General features: G+C 47.0%; 1 protein-coding gene across 1 annotated transcript in view; it reads right to left on the bottom strand.

Moving 5' to 3' along the window:
- Window positions 1-19,850, bottom strand: part of EFCAB6 (EF-hand calcium binding domain 6) — a 234,412-nt gene that overhangs the window by 159,461 nt on the left and 55,101 nt on the right. Inside the window, exons 8-9 of the mRNA XM_045779957.2 lie at window positions 9,589-9,725; window positions 5,231-5,343 (exon numbers count right to left, since the gene is read on the bottom strand). Coding sequence (XP_045635913.1) covers window positions 5,231-5,343; window positions 9,589-9,725 — 250 coding nt within the window. The remainder of the gene's footprint in view (window positions 1-5,230; window positions 5,344-9,588; window positions 9,726-19,850) is intronic.

Here is a 19,850-nt window from a genome sequence, read left to right as displayed (position 1 = left end):
TTAAGAGTCTCTTATGGTTTGTCTCCCTCTCTGGTTTCATCTTGTTTTATTTTTTCCTCTCTTCCCCTATGATCCTCTGTTTTTTTTCTTAAATTCCACATATTAGTGAAATCATATGATTGTCTCTCTGTCCCTCTGATTGACTTATTTCACTTAGCACAATACCCTCTAGATCCATCCATGTCGTTGCAAATGGCAAGATTTCATTTTTTTGATGTCCGCATAATATTCCAGTGTGTGTGTGTGTGTGTGTGTGTGTATCCCCCACATCTTCTTTATCCCTTCATCTGTCAATGGACATCTGGGCTCTTTCCATAGTTTGGCTATTGTGGACATTGCTGCCATAAACATTGGGGAGCAGGTACCCCTTCAGATCACTACATTCAGACGAACCAATTTTTTAACTGTACAGGCCACATACAACCTGTCGTAAACGTGTAAGAAATCACAGGACATCATTTCCATGAGCACTTCACAAGAAATCTACTAGAGGACAAGCCTCAACCAAAATGACGAGAGCCAAGCACGTGGGCAGATGTGATAAAGGTTTTCGCTCCCAGTTCGGCAATCAGATGGAAGCTGAGTTTCTGGGACAGGAATTCCTACTTCCTTATGACTTACACAGAGAGAAATTAGAAGATGAATCAAAACCTACAAATGACCTTTGAACTGTTCCATATAATGTCACTATCTTCTTTGTTTGATCGATACCCTGAGCAACCTCTCTGGATTCCTTGGCTTTTCCCAAAACAAGTCAGTAAGGTGAGGATTCAAATTAGCCAACCCATGGTCCAAATAAAATAATTTCCATGATAAGCCAACCCAGAAAGGATATGCTGATACCTTAATAGGCAGACTTTGGGCTGAGGATTTTGAGCTGACTGGATGGCAATGGCATGATGACCAGCTGGTGCGAGCGACTACTTCTCCCCCACTACACACCAGTGAACAGACCTCTGTGCTGACAGCCGCGGTACAGAGCTTTAGTATAATGCAGCCCATAGCCCCAAATTACCGCAGCTGAGCCCTGAACAGCACGAGGGTTAGGGGTGCCAACCCTCACACACTCAAAACTCTGGATATAACTTTGACTCCCCCAAATCCAACTACTAATAGCAATAAGAACTTGGGCGAACACTGCAGGAACAGGAATATACAGGAGAATAACCAGATAAGTATCTCATATTGAATCAAATCGAAAATGCCTCTCATTGTGAGATGTATCATTATGTATCCCTAAAAACAAACAAAAAAAGTTGCCAATTATTGATAACAAAATGGATAAAAAACCCAACGAGATCTCCATGTTGAAACTGAAACTGTATTATACAACGTACACACTGACAGTTCCTAATGACATAAGCAAAAGAAGAAAATGGTAAAAATCAGAAAAAAATTTTATCAGCATAGACTGAAGCAAGAAGAAATTCTTAATTTGGGCAACCAGAAAGTTCTGCTTCCAATTATAGTGGTTTGGCCCGTATTGAACCTATCCTCCCTGCAGATAACAATTATAAACTCAGGCCAAAATATAAACAAAAAACTATCTGAAGGCACTAGAGAGCAACTGACATAAACTGGAGTGGACACTTGGAAAAACAGAGTAACACTTGATGCATTTCTTGTTATTTGGCTTTTTGCCTGAAGGCAGGTCTCAGCCGAAAAGATGCTAAATGGATAGAATTTGGATATAAATCCAGGGTCCTGCTGGCTTTAGGAAAAGAAAACAGAGTTCAGAACCATACAGCAGCTGGAAAGTAAGAAAGTCAGGAAAGCCCCAAAAAGAAAAGCACAGAGGAGGATTTCTAATGTCTGTGCATAATTTCTGCCAAGACCTCCAGCTAACCCCTGACCAAGACGTACAGAGCAGACAATAAGACACCCAGCTAAGGCTAACATAACACAACAAAGATTTCAAGTGTGAAAGCCCTCGGGGGAGACAAAGATTAGAGTCTGAGTGCAGGCAAGTAAACTGGCTGCTAAAACAAATACTTAAACTCCTCAGAGCCACATAACAGAGTCTACAGTCTCCACAATGCAAGATTTACTCTTTACAGAATAAACCCCAAAATTGCAAGACATAGGAAAGACAAAACAAAACAAAACAAAACAGGAACCTGTGATCCCTATTCAAGAAAAAAAAAAAAAAAAAGAATCAATAAAGACCAGACTCTGAGATGACCTAAATGTTGGAATTAGCAGATGAAAATGTTAAAGCATTTAAAAGTTTAAATTTCAAAATAAGTGTTTGAGAATATAAAGGAAAATATACTCTTAAAGAGTGAACAGATAGAAAATCTCAGCAGAGCAAGAGAAGCTGCATTCTGTTTACAGTGTATATAAAAGTACAACGTGTAACGGCAATATAATAAAAGACAAGAGATGAATGGGAAATATTGGTGGTAAGGTCCTTATACTTCATGTGAATTAGTATAATATTACTTGAAAGTAGACTCTAATTAATTAAAGAGGTATAATAGAATAAAAAATTATCCACTTACCCAATGTTCTTGAAATTAGGAAAACTCTACTGGAAAAGTGTCGGGGGCTGGTGTGGGTGGACTGGGAAGGAAGGAGAGGAGCGTAAATGCAAAAGGCAAAGATCCCATCTTGGAATAAAATGTAAAAGGTACACATTATAGGACATCTTAATAAGAACACACGTTCAGCAAAACAAGATGGGAAAACAACAAAACGAGAGGGAAAGTAATATAGTAGACCAAAAGAAAGGCCATGATAGGAGTAATAAATAAAGTAGAAATAGCACGGAATAAAATCGACCTTGGTAAAAATCAAGTTACGGGTATAGATAAAAGACCTAAGACGATCATTACGACTGCAGAGGAAAAGGTCAAAGAAAATATAGCACTTTGAGATCATTTGATACAGAAGACAAAGACAATCCAACATAAGGATAATTTGTATCACTGAAGTTAAAGATCAGAAAAATGAAACCAAAGATTTATTCAAAGATATATAATATTCCTCCAAAAAATCTTGAAACGAAAAAATAATTGGATCTACAGATTAAAAATACACTGTGCTTTGGAAAACATGCAGAAGGCTCAACAGCAAGACATATCCTAGCTATGTTTCCGAAGTTCAGGGACAAATAATTCTTTTGGGCAGCCAGCTAGAAAAAGCACACCACCGGTAAGAAAATTAGGCAAGCCGCAGACTTCTCCATAGCCAGACTCAGTATCAGAGGCAGTGGGTCAAAATCTCTGACATTTGGGAGTGGGAAAGTGTGGCCCACAGATATTATAGCCGGCCAAGACATATTCAAGATTTTCTTCAGTTTCATTTCAATTCCTGTTCTTAACACTCAAGGAAAAGTAGAAACTTCTATAAAATAGCATCTGTATGAACCCATTTTTACAAATGTATTTCTCCCTATCTGTCTCTCTTTTCCGCAGGTCTGCATGGAAAGATGCCAGGAATCATGCTGACAGTGATGAGTTCTGGGTGCTAGGACGGGCTTGTTTACTGCAGTCTTTTCACTTATCTGCCTCGGTGCCCGCCTCACGGGGCTGTGGTGAATATAGAAAGAGCCAGTACAGGAATGAGCTTAGCCTAAGGCCTGGCAGGGAACACATGTTTTGGTAAGTGGAGTGGGCATTACAGTTCTCAGATTAGGTCTGTGAACTTATTTGTGATGAAAAGTTTCTATAATCAAGCGAGACACCACCTCATATCCCACTTGGGCAAAATGCACAGCCCCTGCTTCAGCCCACCATGTGCCGTGCCCCCTGGACTAGAATGCTCTCCTTCCTTCCATGCTTGCCACAGGCATCCTGCAAACTCTGGTCTTGCAAAAGTGCCTCCTAGCTCTTACTCCGATACCCCTCTTCCTCCTTTGAATACTCCATGACGTTTCGTTCTTCCCTCTCAGGCATTTCAACAGTCTGCTTTAGAGCTAGACAGTTCAAAACTCAACTCTACCAAAAACAAGCTATATGACTTTGGGGACCTTGTTTAGCACCCCTGAGCCCACGTTTTCTCACCTAAAAAATGGGACAATAATACCTGTCTCACAAAGGTACTGAGAGAAATCAAAATTAAAATGAAAGCTTATAAAGTATCTGCATAAAGCACAATAAATAAATGCTTTTTATTATTGCTCTTTACGTGACTTATTTTATGCCTTATCTGCCCTGTTTTTTAAAAATACACACACATACACACGCACACTCAGTCCTTAAAGATACAGTATGTTACTTGGCTTTGAACCCAATGAAGGGCCTAGAGGTATAAGGATCTGCATATGAACGAACAAAACAGAAGGGCTGAACAGGTCCTTGGGAGATCATCTTACCTAGTAATTCCCCAAACTTGAGAGGCTTTAAAAAGGAGAGCCCTGGAGTCTGCTCTCATTGATTTAGGGAAACTGAGCTAAAATCTGAGAATTTGTCTTTGTTAAGTTTGCTAGTGAGGCAAATCTGAGAATTGCAGAAGACACTCAATATTTGTTGTATCTAATTACATCGAAACCAGTAACAGCAGGTCTTGAATGAGCCATTCACAGGTGATAAGCCCCTGAGGAAGGAAACCACTTGCCTCAAATGACCAAAGGCCTGGAGGCCAGAATCTCCCAACTGCATTCTTTATAAATCCATCCTCAAGGAACTGGATTCTGCTCTCTCCAGAACTATCCAGCAGATCAGCAGCTCTGGGCACTTTGTTGATGAGGCTGGGATAAATGCCATCAGCACAAGGAAAAATTCTCCTTCTCAAGGTTATATGCCTGTACAAGCCTGGCTTTACATGTCTAATACGATGTATAAACTACGCAGCTATTTGCCCTTTTATAGAAAGATTTTTTTCCATCACAAAAGGAGTAACTAGTTCATCATACAAATTTTGACAATACGAAGCAGCAGAAAGAAGAACCGAACAACACCCAGAGACACAGCATTTGAAGATCTGTATTCTAGAATTTCTTTCCCACCATTTACTGATAATCCAAGTACACTTTCCAAGTGACCATTAACTTCATGGAAATCAGTGCTCACGGCTGCACTTTTTACCAGGTGGATACGCCGGGATTCACTGAACTCTTTTCCTGTTGTTAGACATTTATGTTATTCTTCTAAATAACAATGCCATGGCTATCTTCGTGCATAATGCAGTTTCCATATTTGAAAGTACTTCCTCAGAACAGGTCACAGAAGAGGAATTATCATGCCAAAGAATATTGAAATCTTTTGCTATATACTTATGAAACACTCACCTTGATCTCCCACAGAATACCTAAGATTCAAGTCATTATTTACACTGAGGTTCTTCAAAAAAACATTATAATCCACTGCAGTATCTTTATCAATGTTGTAGTGTTTTGCAAACCTGGAACAGAAATGTTCTTTGGTAATCAGAAATTATGATACAGAGAATCTAAAAGGAAGCAAGGTATCCTTTAACATGGGGTTGGCACTCATTTTAATGTGTTTCTAGCTAGAGCTGAAATTAAAAAGTGAACCCTAGGAAGCGTTACAATAAGACTGAAACACACCGACACTTCAGAGGAGCTCGCCGCACTTGGCCTACCGATGCATGAGTAAGATTCGAATGGGACAGACATCCACCTCTCGGTTCTCATTTTCTCCCTTCTCTGGCAGGAGGAGGGGGTGGCCAGGATTCAGGCCACACGTGGACCGCAAAAGCAGGTCCCACTTGCCTTTATTAATTACGGGGCAGTGATCTGGACCGTGAGTCAATTAGCAGAAACCCTCTATAACCAGAGACATCTAGAGCTGGGCGGAGGGGAGAACACAGCCCACCCTCTTGACCAAGCACAGCATATCACAGACAACTGAGGCCCAGTTTACTGTGGCGGGGGCAAAACCTTCCTTGGAGCATTCTATGATTTCCATTGAGAAGAAAGAACATTTTAAAACACTTAACCAGGGCGCCTGGGTGGCTCAGTCAGTTAAGCATCTGTCTTTGGCTCAGGTCATGATCCCAGGACCCTGGGATCGAGCCCCTGTTGAGCTCCCTGCTTAGCGGGGGTCTGCTTCTCCCTTTGTGCCCCCCCACCCCGTTCATGTTCTCTCTCTCTCTCTCTAATAAATAAATAAAATTTAAAAAAAACCACTTAACCAATGTCTCTCCCTAAAATATACTGAGATACTCTTTTTTTAAAGTTCAGATAAATAGGATGTTTGGATTTTTTTCCTCTTAAAATGAATTTTCTTTTTTTTTTTTTAAAGATTTTATTTATTTATTCGACAGAGATAGAGACAGCCAGCGAGAGAGGGAACACAAGCAGGGGGAGTGGGAGAGGAAGAAGCAGGCTCATAGCGGAGGAGCCTGATGTGGGGCTCGATCCCGTAACGCCGGGATCACGCCCTGAGCCGAAGGCAGACGCTTTAACTGCTGTGCCACCCAGGCGCCCCTAAAATGAATTTTCTATTATTCAAATCTGCCACTTGATAAATGGTTTTCTAGATGATTTCTGCATTATTACATTTATAAAAAATTGACAGTTTTTAAATGTTTGGTTATATTATCTCCATATGTGTTGGTTTCTAAAATTACCTAATTTCATGCTGCTTTCTAAAAATTTAGTAATTATCACTTAAAGTATTTGTTATTTTTCTGTTTTCCAAATTTAACAAAGAGTAATGTCATGTATTCATTTCAATGCATACCTTTTTTTTCCCACTTTGATGAATCTTGCCTATTGTTCTAATAAGAAAAATTATCTGGAGACAGGACAGCTGCCAGATGCTCACGCTGAAACTCCCCAAATAGCCACATCTTTCATCCACAGCCTCTGCCTTGTGAAAACATGGCTGTAGGCTCAGGGACCCAGGAGGCTGACCTACTACGCTCCTTCCTGTTTGGGTTGCTGCCAACAGAAAGCGTTGGCTACTCTGCTCCTTCGGCAACATGTCCAGATACTGATAAAAATCTCATCACCAACTTCCCTGTTTTCTGTAAAAATCCAGCATTCCTTCAGCCTGGTATTTCCTCCTAAGAGCACCCTGACCTCTCGTAATGCCCAGCCCCATCCGCCTTTGTCATACCAGCCGCATAGTCCTTGAGGACAGACAGAATTCCATGGTAATATTTCCTACAGATAAAATCTCAAAAATCAAGCCTCAGTACTGCCCAGGCACGCAGTATCTCAAAGGCTTTTTTACAAGAATAAAGGCAGGGGAGGCAGGACCCCATTCCTGAGATGAAAGGGAAAGGGCTAGGGCCGTTTTCCCAGAGACCTGCACACGGGGCAGGACAGCTCACACGTCACACATCTGCACAGACCTGCAGGTGAGTGGGTCATGCAGGAAGACCACCTGTAGGGGCAAAGGGAATGACACCCATCGACCCATAAATCTCTCCCGCATCACCACCTACAACTAGCCGCGGGCTTCATTGCTCTGCTCAGGCGGCAGGCTAACCTTCAGTGAGTTTGTCTGCTTTTCAGGCTGCTCATACATTATTTTATCGGGATTCAAACACTTCAGCCTGCAGGGCAATGGAAGGTGGGGTGTGAGAGATGGGAAAGGAAAAGCAACACCCGACGGGGCTCAGGGTGGTGTGATTGAGTATAAAACTGGCGATGATTTTCTCTCTCACCTCTTCTTCACACGTGCTGCACGGTATTCTGCAGCCTAAAGAGAACTGTTTTCCAAGGAGTAAAACCCATTCCTGGAATCTTTACGACCATGACAGAGTCACTGTGGGACGAGCACCTACTATGTGCTGGGCGCCATCGCAGGCCAACTGTGCACATTATAGGGAATCTTGGCGCCAGCCCTGCAAAGCGGGCTCCTCGGTGTCCACTTCTTTAGAGGAAGGGGGGGGGTCTCAGAGAGGCCCAGGAGCCTCCCGAGGTCCTAGAACCAGGGAGGGTGCAGCACAGACCTGACCCCAAGAGCGCCGACTCCAAAGGCCCGGAGTTTACCGCCGCCCCGAGAGGCGGAGGCTGGTATTCAATAGAAGGCTGTATTCGATAAAAGAAAGGATTCAAAAATGCATTGTGTTTCCTGCTCAAAAACTAAAAAGGCCAAGTTAATACCGAAGCAGCTTCTCAAGGAAAGGGTATATTCTTGAGCTTCAATAAGAAAAGCATTAAAGCAATCGAAGAAATGGTCTACTTTTGATCTTCCGCGTTTCTGTTCTAAAGAAAAGCAATTCTATTATGTTAAGTTTCTCAAGCCTTATCATGAAAACAGTATTGTTTTCGAGGCTTAAAAAAAATCTCAAATAAAAATTTGTGGAGTTCTTTATTATTCGATACTTACGAGATGGGGAAACAGACAGTAACATTTTTTATAGATTTACTAGGTTGGAGACTGCAGTGCCAAACACAAGGTTTATTGTCAAATAAAACACTGTTTTGTTTTTTGATTGCCTGTTTTAGAAGAGTGTTGCTTCTGTTCTATAATTGCGTGCACAAAATTATTTAATTTGTTTTGTTTGGATCTTATTCTGGACACTTTCCCAGTCGGAAAGATGTAAAAATTAAAACATCTATTATGTCCTTTTATATTCTGAGGTGGGTGATAAAGAGGAAAAAAGAAGAAAATATTCAAAAGACCAGGAAATACCTATTTTTAAAAAGTCTCCTTGCTTTTCAGACCCCACGGTGCCCATGCCATGGTCACACTGCCCCCTACACGTCCTTGCTGCAGGAGCAATTACTTCACTCCTTCCAGAAGCAACATCGTCTTAATGACACCGTGCGAGCAAGCACAGCCACCAACGTCATAGGGATTTATAACTACAGTGTGATGTGACACTCTTCGGCTCAGAGTGAAATAATAAGGCTTGGTGCTTCCATTCACAGCCTGGGGGATATTTGTTAAAGTGGGAAAAGGCAGGAAGAGGAAGAGAGCTTCTTGGTTGAGTACCACAGAAATGAAGTTAAACATGAGCCCCCTTCTAGAGGCTTCCATTCAAAACTCAGGTAGCCACAGAAGCCAAACATCTGGCTTCTTCTAAATGATCTGGAGTTTATTGGAGGCTCAAAAAAACAAAACAAAAAACCCATGCAGACTTCCACATGCTGCCCTCGCGTCAGGAGCAGGTGGCAGGGGCTTTTGAAAGGAGTGAAGCAGCTAAATGTTTAGTTATTCACTGTCCCCCTGCTGCAGTCCCCCCAGACCCCGGCAACAACCATCCTCAGGGGCAAGTTCAGTTTCTGTTATTACATCAGGATGAGAGCCAACAGGGAGCACATCAACCAAGGGATAAATCCTGAAATTTGTTCTTCTCTAACCCCGGGCTTTGAGTAAAAGTCAACTGTGAACTGGAAACACGGCGGATGGCGGGCGTGGGGCCAACCAGGAAAGGAGAGACAACTGGTGATGGATTACTTAAATAATCAAGATGTGTTCCGATCTGCAGGCCAGATGACTGCCACCCTGGGGACTTTCGGAATTAGAACCATTAGCTCTCGAGTTTGCACATTCACGGAGAGCACCACAAACACAGGAGAAATGTCATGAGCACCTCTTTTAAAAACAGTCAAGACAGAGATGGCAGGAGGGGATGATGTCTAGCTCTAGTGCACCTGCCAGGCCCCACTTTGAAACCGGGCTAAGTTCTACTGAGCCATCTCTCACCAGACCTCCGTTTACTTACTTTCTGTATTCATCATCTTTCATCTTCAAACAGAAGGTCTCCAGAACTTTCCTCAGCTCACAGGGCTGGATCAGACCGGTCTTGTTAACATCAATGAGCTTGAAGGCTTTGATAACTGTTTTAATGTTTTTGAAAATCTGTGTAGAAAAAGTGATTTTGGAGAAGTCAAAAGACCCAGTGTTAAAAACCAAAATGGTCATTAAAAAAAATCTGAACATTTTAAAATACTCCTTGTAAAACAAAATGTTTTCAAAGACTCACATTGCAAAATGATATGTCTACGGAAAAAAAGAACACTTTGCATTTATTGAATGTTTGTAAAGCCATTTTCTCTGTAAATGGTCTCAGTAAGTTTTTAAAAAAGTCTTTCTGATGTAAAGCAGTAAGTCTCATACACAATTCATTCCCTTTTAGAGCCATGTGAAAAATCTTTTTTTGTTAATTGGTGCTGAAAAACTATAGTTCAGGTAGGGCTGGACTTGGACGATCTTCATTTTTCCATAGCCATATGCAAACCGTTTTTACTAGGAGCTCCAAAATAGGACTGTATATTTCAACCCCTTTGAATTTTTTAAAAATATCATAGAAAAGTTGTATAGCTATCTTTCCCAAATTCAGCAAGTGCGTATTTACCGGGCACACAACCATGAAAGGCATTTGGATCAGCCCTGTGGCGACACGGAGGACTAAGCTGTGTCTTACCCCAAAGCTGCTCGTACTCAGAGGACAGAAACATCGCCGGCCCTCATGTGTGCCAAGCACAGATCTATGTGACTGAATCCCCCCAACCCACAGGAAGGAAGCACCATTCCCCATTTTCAGACAAAACTCATGAGGCTACATGAGTCACCCGACATCACGTGCATCGACGATGATGATACCGGTATTCTGATGCAATCAACCCTTTAGCCACAGTACTGGAGGAGAAGACAAGACATAAAATAAATATTCGCGAAGCTGAGCTTTGGGAACGAGAGCCCGGTAACAGAGAGAGCGTAGAGCTGTGGGCCTTCACAGAAGAGAACAGGCACTTCCAACCTGAGTCATCCAGGAGGCTTCCTGCAGGAGGAGGCATCTGAGCTGAGAGGGTGGCTAGGGCAGGACAGGAGGGAAATGAAGGTGGGACATGAAGGCTGGCGATGGGATTGTGGGTGAAGGACTGGCACGGCTGGGCCTCGGCAGGTCTGATTCTGCTGTCCTGGGCTAGGTCAAGTCCATCCCCAGGCCAGACTCGGTGATCATGCCTCTCAAGGAAGAGGTTTGGGGACAACTCTAAGATGAGCAGGTTTTTCCTCTTTTTATTAACATCCCCTACTTCCTCAACACTTTCTCTGCCAGTTCCCTTCACCGGACTCCGCCTGACCTGAAAGGAACCCCTGGCAGCCCTCTCCTGGGTTGGCTGCCCTCAAGCTCACACCTGAGGAACCACAGAGCTGGTGGGAGGATGGCCACTGCTCCTTCTTCTCCCTGTTGCTTGAACCTATGAGTGCCAGGCCTCCTGGCTGGGCCATTGGCCCCTGGCATGCTGGCCCTGCTTCCAGGACCACTCAGGGCTCCCTACAGATGACTTCTGGGCCCAGGTCTCTCAGCTCCTGGTCCTCCTCTCAGCCAGACGTCACTGCGCCCTGTTCAGACTCCACACCACGTCGTCCCCAGTGACTGCCACTCTCCAAAAGCAAGCCCCACACTCCAACTGCCCACCCCTCTTCCAGCTGCCTTGCTGGAGTGCAGGACCCCACAGCCTTCTCCTCAGCAGGACCCCCACCTGCCACTCAGTTCCTGGGCACAGCTCCCCCTCGCTCCCTCCCAACCGCTCCATCTCTATAATCACCACTGCATACGTGCCCCCTCCTCCCGCCTCAGCCCTGGCAAGCCCCCGTCCCTGGTTAAATCCAGCTCATTGCCTATTCCAAGCACCCGTTGTGGCTGCAGAGGGTGACCCATCCAACGCTTCCCTGGGGCCCCTCACTCGAGGGCACTGTGTGAGCCTGCTCCCCTGCACTGGTCACTTGCCACCCCCATCCAGACTCTGTCTACCTTCTCCCCCTCCCAACCCCCATGTCCTCTCCCCCCCCCCCAAAGAGCCTTGCTCCTTATTTACAGGAAAAACAGAAATGGCTGTAAGACAATGGCCACTGGTCTAGTCCTCCCCAGCATCTGCCTCCAAACCCATGCGAAGGGACTCCCCTCCCGGTCCATGATGCCACCTACCAGACACTTTATGACCCCGTCCCCCACAACCACGCTGCGTCACTCACATCTCCCCACAAGCTGAGACCCGTGAGGCTCCACAGACTGGCTCCTGGCAGCTCTCCCACGTCCCCTCCCCCACTTGTGCCCTGGCTCACTGTTTTCGGGCCACCCCAGACCCTCTGCGGCTCCTCCTGAGAGCCTGGCTCCTCCTGCCTCAAGGCGTTTGCCTTTGCTGTACTTTCTGCCTAGAACATTCTTCCCTAGATACCCACTGTCTCACTCCCTCACTTCATCCAGGTCTCGGCCCCGTTCGTCATCTTATCAGAGAGGCCTTCCTGACCACAAGTGTGAGTTAGGACCCCGCCCCCCACACTCTGATCCTCGTCTCCAGAGTACTTCTTGCCAACTGATTTCATGCTCATCTTGACTGTCTGTCTCTCCCTCGGGAACATCAGCTCCCCAGAGCTGGGTTCAGGGCTTCGGCTTCGGGGTCTGGCTCAGTAACTGATTGAGTGAACGAATGAATCTGTCATCTTTTCACCTGCTTGGGAAAAAAGGCCGCACTCTGAGGAAGCTTTGCTATACTGCCACAGGGCCAATCCTGAATGTAAGAACGACTCAGTCTGGGATCGATGTAATAATGATTATAATAATATCATAATTGAACAAATATTAATTGAATGTTCTGTGCAAAGCCCCATGCTAAATTCTAGACACATCTGCCACTTTCAACAAGGGGGGGGAACACCGGCTGAGAAGATCTTCATCTCCCACACCGGGAATGCCCAGCGAGCCACCGCCGTGAGGCCGGCCCCCCATGCTCGCCCTCAGCGCACCGGCTTGGTCTCAAAGCCCGGAGCCGCAGCACTCAGAGAGCACTTGCTCCGTGGTCACACAGAACCCGCAGCACCTTGTCTGCTGCCCAATCTCGATTCACCTCTTCTGGTATAACGGAGGACAGGAGGCGATGCGCTTTTTTAAACCCCCGAAGCAGCCCATATGGGTCTCCAGCGTGGAAAGCTAGGAAGCAGCGAGTCTGGCACAGAACTCACACCCACCAGAGGTATGTCTCCAAGTTTCTTATCATTTGTCAGACTGAAGTTTGGCAAGATCTGAATCGAGCTGCAGATGGTGGGGCTTATCGAAGGCAGGAAAGTTAGGGCCATGGTGTACAAGGCTTGTCCCATCCATGACAGGAGAGAAGAGAAAAGCATAAAGGAACCACGTGGCTGAGGTCACGAGAGTAACCGTGTCCATGCCCCACCCCATTTCCCTGCTCCCTGGGGAAGGGAGGGGAGGCGGGAGAGGAAAAGGTAAAGACAGAAAAACAGGATGGCGTGGGCAGCATCCAGCTCCTTTCTAGGCCAGCGAGACGTGTGCCATTTTGGTATAAGTGGGACATGTCTGTATTAAGAGCCGCTGTCTCTGAGCCTCCTGCTTACCCCCACGCCAGCTCTAAATCCCACAATCTCGCCCCCTCCCACAGTCCCTGGGCTCCAGCCACAAGGAACTACTCAAATTCACAAGCCCGGCAGGCTTTCTCGCACAGCCTAGAAAGTCCTCACCAGGCCTGCAAAGCCCTATCTGATCGGACCCTCACTACCTCTTGACCCCAGCCTCCCTCTCTCCCCTACTCTCTCTGCTCCAGCTGCCAGGCCTCCTTGTTCTCTCTCACCCGCACCAAGCATGCTCATCCTTCAAGACTTTTGCACATCCGATCTCCTCCTGACAGCTCCCTCCTGGCTTTCATTCAGGTCTGTCACACGCCACCTGCTCCTACAAGCCTTCCTCGGTGGCCTGCACAAAAGCCTGCACTCATCCCCTTCTGACCCCTCGCTTCCTCTTTCTCCTGGTGTTCATCTACTCCTGGACCACTTCGTATTTCTTTCTGTATCTGCTGATTGTCTTCCTTCCTCCACTGAAATGTAAACTCCGGGAAGAGGTCTTGGTTTTGTCTGCTGCTACGTCCTTGGGCTTAGAACAGCACCTGGACAGAGTGGATGTTTGTAAATGTCTGCAGAGTGAGTCAGCTGCTGTGCCTGCTGCCCTGACCCCTTCTCTGGCCCTGCCCCTGTTCCTTCCGGGCAGGATCCTGTGCCCTCCCTCCAGCTTTCCTAATTACACTTCCATCCCACCGCTGAAGCCCGAACTTTGATCTTGCCATCTGGGTGTGTTGCTGCCTGAAAAGGGTCCCCACCTCCCTATCTGGCCTCTGCTCTCCCGGGCTCCATCCCTCAATACCCACTGCTTTGCGGGAGGGAGGAACCCTCCAGAGGGCCAAGCCCAGGGAGAGAGGCAAAAACTGATACACGGTTAGCAAAAGGAGAGAAGGCACTGCCTCCAAATCCAGCATGCTTCCCTGGAGAGAAAATGTGCTCTTGCTCTCCTTACTGCCCAGAGGTGGCCCTGAAAAAAGTGTGCCCCCAGCCTGGTGTCCTTGCCTCTGGAGGCCTGACTCCCTTTGCTGCATTCCACATGAGGCAGACTCTTGCCTACCATCTCTTTTTGTATGTCTGTGAGCTAGAAATGGTCTTTACATTTTTTAATGGTCAGAAAACAACAAAAGAAGGGTATTTTGTGACATGTGAAAGGTGAATTTCAAATTACAGTCTCCGCAAGTAAATGTTACTGGTGCCCAGACATGTTTGCACGGTGCCTCTGGCTGCTTCCCCTACAAACAGAGGCAGAGTGGAGTAGTTGGACAAAACGCCTGGCCCATAAAGATAGCAATCCTTACTGTCTTTACAGAACAAGTTCACGGCCCCTGTTCCACTCTCCCCCATGCACTCCCTCTTCTCTCTGAGGTGGCGGTAAGTGTTGGTGAGTTTTCTGTGCACAAACACAGGGGAAGCCCTGATGATTTAAAAGAAAACCAAAACAATAGCTACTTACAACTTTAAATTAAAGACTTGGGAGCCAGGAAATGGGCCTGAGGCTATGAAGAAGAAGCTCGAAGTCTTCTCTTCCCAGCCATCTTCCCCATCCCCTGTGCCAGACTCAGTCCCAACACCCTCCCTCCTCCCCGCCAGCGCAGGCCCAGCCAGGAGCTGCTTCCCGGCTCTCAGAGCCCCACGCCAGGCTGGGTACCGGCCACCACAGCCCTGGCTCCCCCCCGCACCCCTCCACCCCCACTAATGCTAGCTGTCAGTCTCCCCCTGCACCCTGGCCCCCTCCCCCCCGCTTCCTCCTCCCCGGCCCCCACTGCATCCACGCCCCCCCTTGCAGTAATTGCAGTACCACAGACCTCCAGAGCAGGGCGGTATATGACCCTCTCCCTGTCCTCGGAGCCCCAGGCTGGGGAGACGCCCAACGACAAGGGGGATGATGGGCCGTGAACCAAGCATCTAGGGAAGGGAACCACAGTGGGGACAGACTAAAAAGCCTAGATTCTTCCATCTGGACAGCAGAGCTGGGGAAAAGCAGGCTAGAAAGCTTTAAGTTCTGCACTATAGCTACACAAGCCAGGACTCATTCACCTAACGTTTCCAGAAAAGAAATGAAGCCCTATTTCACATAGGAGTGAAGTGGAACGAGGAAGAAGGGGAGAAAAAAGCAAGAGGAGCAAAATTAAAATATTCAAAAAGAGATTTAGATGAATTTATGGAGGGCAGACTCTTCAGTACTATACAAGAAGCAGAGAACATCTGACCTTACAGGGTAAGGCGGGGAGATGGGGAAGAGAAACCTCCCCCAGGCATGATGGTGAGCCACACTGAGAGCCACAGGAACTGCTCTGGGCTGCAGCAGCTCCCCACCCCCACCACAACGCCAGCGCTTCAACGCTTCCCTCCCTCCCTCCCAAAAGGGACCTCGGGGCAGGGCAGCACAGGACCAGACACTGGCTCTGACGTGAGACTTCGAATCCCAACTCCGCACTTTTTTCCAGGTAACCCTGGAACAGTAACCTGACCACTAAACTTCAGTTTCCTCATCTGTGAAGTGGGAACGAATAAGGGCACTGTGCCAGTGTGTGGCTGAGAGGGAGTGAGCTCACGTGTGCAAGCGTCTCATGTGGAACATCATAAATGGCATGATGGGAATTGTGGACTGGGACCAAAGGCCGAGGACAGAGTCCCAAATAACCAAATAACCACATACCCATGTCAAGAAATACCAGGTAACACTACTCCCTCCCACCCCAGCCAACTCCTCCAATCCCTTCACTGCCCTGCCCAGCTCAAGTTAACAGGAGCCTTGAGAGGATGTAAGGTCTTCAGTAGGCAGGAATCCAGAACTAAGAATAGGGCCTGGATTAATGAACATTTGTTGAATGGATGAATGTATATATGTATGAATAAATGGATGGGTGGATAGATGGGTGGAAGATGGCTGGCTGGCTGAATATGTAGATGGATGGATGGATGGATGATGGATGCATGGATGGATAAGGGATGGTTGATGGATGCGTGGATGGATGGACAGACGGATGAACAGATGGATAAATGATGTATGGATGATGGATGGATGATGGACAGATGGATGGATGGATGGATGGATGGATGATGAATGGATAAATGGATGGATGGATGGATGGATGGATGGGGTAACTGCAATATTCATGGGGAAGAAGCTTTAGTAGGCTAAGGAAATCCTTGTACAGACAGGGCAGGTACCCACAAGAAGAGGCATGTAGGCATCTCCTTTTCCGGTGGACTCAGCGATCTGCTGTATCCCTTCCTGGGGAAAGAAACTGAGAACTGGACGGAGACAGTAGGGCAGAGTGGGCGAGGCAGATGAGCGCAGAGTGCACGCTTCCTGTTGGCGTGGATGGCATGTGGAAATTTTCAATGGGTTAAGTGGAGACCAAAAAAGGCAGGAGGCTTGAGTTGTCCCGCTCCCAGGGGCTGCTCCTTAGGGGACGAGACCCATGCAGCCTGAGGATGTGCGGTGAACCAGGAGTAGAGTTGAGGAGGTTATGCCTATTCATCACGGAACCATATAGTTCAGAGGCCCCCAAAGCACAGTCCTAATAGCTCCCCGTGTGCCCTATAAGAGAGCAGCCTTTACATGCTGCCCACAGAGGACACCAGGACACCAACGAAGGAAGACAAAGGCACACTCCCCTTCCTCAGCCCGCATCACAGACCCCAACTACAACCGTGGGGAGAAGGCGAGAAGGACCAGCGAATAAGCAGGACGCACGCCCCTTGCGTAGGAAGAAGGGGCGGAGATGGCCAGCAGCGCCGGGTCTGAGCTCAAGGTTTAAAACCGGATTGGCCTCTGCTAGACTTGTTTATAACTGGATGTGACCAGAAAGCCAGGAGATCTGCTAAGATACCCTTAAGGGATGAAAAGGCACATTTGCTAGCGCCTGCTTGAGAACAGTGAGAAGAGAAAAATCAAACTGCTTCATATTTGTATCCCACTGAGTTCAGATGGTTCAATAAACTGCTAACAGTGGCTGTTATTAGTACTCTATAGTTCTTTGTTTAAAATTCTTTTTATAGCACTTTGAGCTCCAGGAAGGAAAGCTGTGAACCCAAATAAACATGACCACGCAGACGTTCAAGGAGGTGAGAAAAGGCCTAATGTTTCCTCCCAGAAGGCCAGACTTCTCAGTCAGGCAGCAAATAATCCTGCTCGAGGCCCAGCTCCAACGTGGCCCTTCCCAGAGGAAGGCCAAGCTCCTTCACGCCAGAGCACAATCTGCACAGGAAATTAGCCTCACTGTCCACAATGGTATCTTATAGGCTCCTGTTAAGCTGTTTTCTGCTCAGTTCCTCCCCCAGAACAAGCCTTCCTCGCCCAGTTTCTAGCAGAAGGGGGTGAGATCGGCATCCTACCCGCCTGCCTGGGGACTGAACCCCAGGGGGAGGGGGCTTCTAGCAGCCTCTGTGTCTTGGCTCTGCAGCAACATGGAAGGGTTCAGCATCCACGGCTGTCAGTCTGGCACCTTTCTGTCACCACGACTACATTCATTTTAAATTTAAGGAGTAAATTTTTTAAATGAAACCATGAAAAAGGATTTTTCTTACAATAAACACATCAATGCTCATTTTCCTTATTATTCTACTTTTGGCTATTTCGTATAAAATCTTTAATTAAAGTTTTTCTTTGAAATTGTCATTATCAACCCAGAAGAAAGAAAGAGGGAAAAAAAGAACAACACAGCTGTGCAGATATGAAGCGCTATTCAGGACTAAATGAACTGGAACGAAGTAAGTGGCTTGACTGTTACGTTCTTACTCTTGGCTCTGTATTCTCCATAGCACAGGCTAGCTTGTCACTTTATAGCGATTCCATCTGTTTACGCTCTGCAGAGTATTGGCTTCCTACCGTGAACATTTCCTATTTACCAGCTGGTAGAGATGAGCCAAACCAGATAGGAAAAAATTAGACTACATTCAGAACCCCATAAACACAAACTTTCAATTTGGGGACGTGTGGGAGGAGCGGCGGCCGGGCATTGCTCACCTTTAACAAAGGCTTCGCCTCTGTGCCCGGGGCTGAGCTTCCTCTCGCTGCTCTGGCGCCCTCCCCCGCCCCCCATGGGCCCAGGACAATGCATGTAGTTACTGAACGCGTGCAAATCCTGCCTTTACCAAAAATCAAACAAGCTTACACAAAAAGACATCTAAATGAGATTCGTGGGAGCAGAGAAAAGGGAGCTAAAGAAAGAGCTAAGTAAAGCAATCTAAAAGTCCGAGTTGCTACAAGGGAGCAAAAATCCAAAAACTCTGGCTTTGGGTTTCCTTGTAGCTGAGGTGAAGAGGGAAACTTGCTGTTACCTACGCCAGAGGCCACGTCCACCTTCTCCCACATTCGATTTTCACTTTCAAAGGGCTTACCTGCAACATATAAAGACTTCTAATAGGCAATTTTAGCTGTCGTTGAACTTCTGACCCAGCCATGAAAATAAGCCCTAAGTCTAAACCACCGAGGGCTTTTAACATGTGCCAGATCTAGACGCAGCATCTCCTGTACCTCCCTTCCTCCTAATGCAGCCCACACTCATAGGACGGGAGCTCCCTCCCAGGCGCCGCAGGAGGAACGCCGGGGCCCCTGTCACCCCGACCCCAGATCACTCACAGGACAGGGCTGCATGCCAGGTGTGAGCTCACCCCCTCGCAGGAACTCCACGGTTTCCTCAAACACCTGGGGGCTTGACAAATGCAGGCTGCTCCTGCCGCTGAGTGACTTCCAAGGGCTACTAACAGACACCTCAGACTCCAGCTGTCCTCCCGGCAACTGTGTCCACGACACTGCTGACAGCCACCTCCAAAATAGCCCCTGCCTCGTGAGCAATTGGCAACAAGCCTCCACCCACCGCCACCCCGGCCCCATGCTTTAGGGTTCACACCTGATCTTCAAATATTCCATCTATTTCTCCATCGTACCTTTCAAAAGTGTTCTGTCCCATCCTGCCTTGAGAAACAAAATCGCCACAGGATGGACACAGAGCTTGTCTCCCCACTGCCCGGGCCACATCTCCCCTGCCCCTACCTTCACATCCTCTCCTTGTGCCGGAGTACAACCCTGAAAGCCACCCCACATCTCATCCCCTATCCATCCTCACCCCACCGAAACCCCGTCCACGGCCCACCTTCAGTGCCGGTCGCACCTGTCCCGTGCAGTGTCTCCTGCTACTCCAGTTACTGTCAACTTTTCCTACAGAACCATTTATTGATTCAGTAAATGTTTCCTGAGGTCGTATCAAGTGCCTGGATCTATTTAAGGCATTGAAGTTTCAACAGTGAGCAAGACAGAGAAGGCACCTGCTCCCAGGGAACATACATCCTAGTGATAAACAAGTAAACAAACAGAAATCTCAGAACATTCAAAGCGTCAGGGAAAATATGGAATTTTAGATAGGTTAGTAAAAAAAAAAAAAAAATCTCCACGCGGAGCGCCAGAAGCCAGAATGTGTGTCTGATTACTCGATGGGCCACCGAAAGCCACGGGGCATCTTAACCAGAGGAGTCTGATGAGATCTGACTTAGGTTTTGAACAGATAACTCCGGGTGTTGTGTGGAATAGAGATTGTATGGGGCACAAGCAGGAACAAGAAAAGCAGACCAGGAGTTCCTGACAAAGCACAGGGTGGGGACGACAGTGGCAGTGGGGATGGA

This window comes from Ursus americanus, chromosome 17 (assembly GCF_024610735.1).
Source record: "Ursus americanus isolate L20-20 chromosome 17, mUrsAme1.1.p, whole genome shotgun sequence".
Classification (NCBI taxonomy): Eukaryota; Metazoa; Chordata; class Mammalia; order Carnivora; family Ursidae; genus Ursus; species Ursus americanus.
This window is presented reverse-complemented; position numbering and strand designations above follow the sequence as displayed.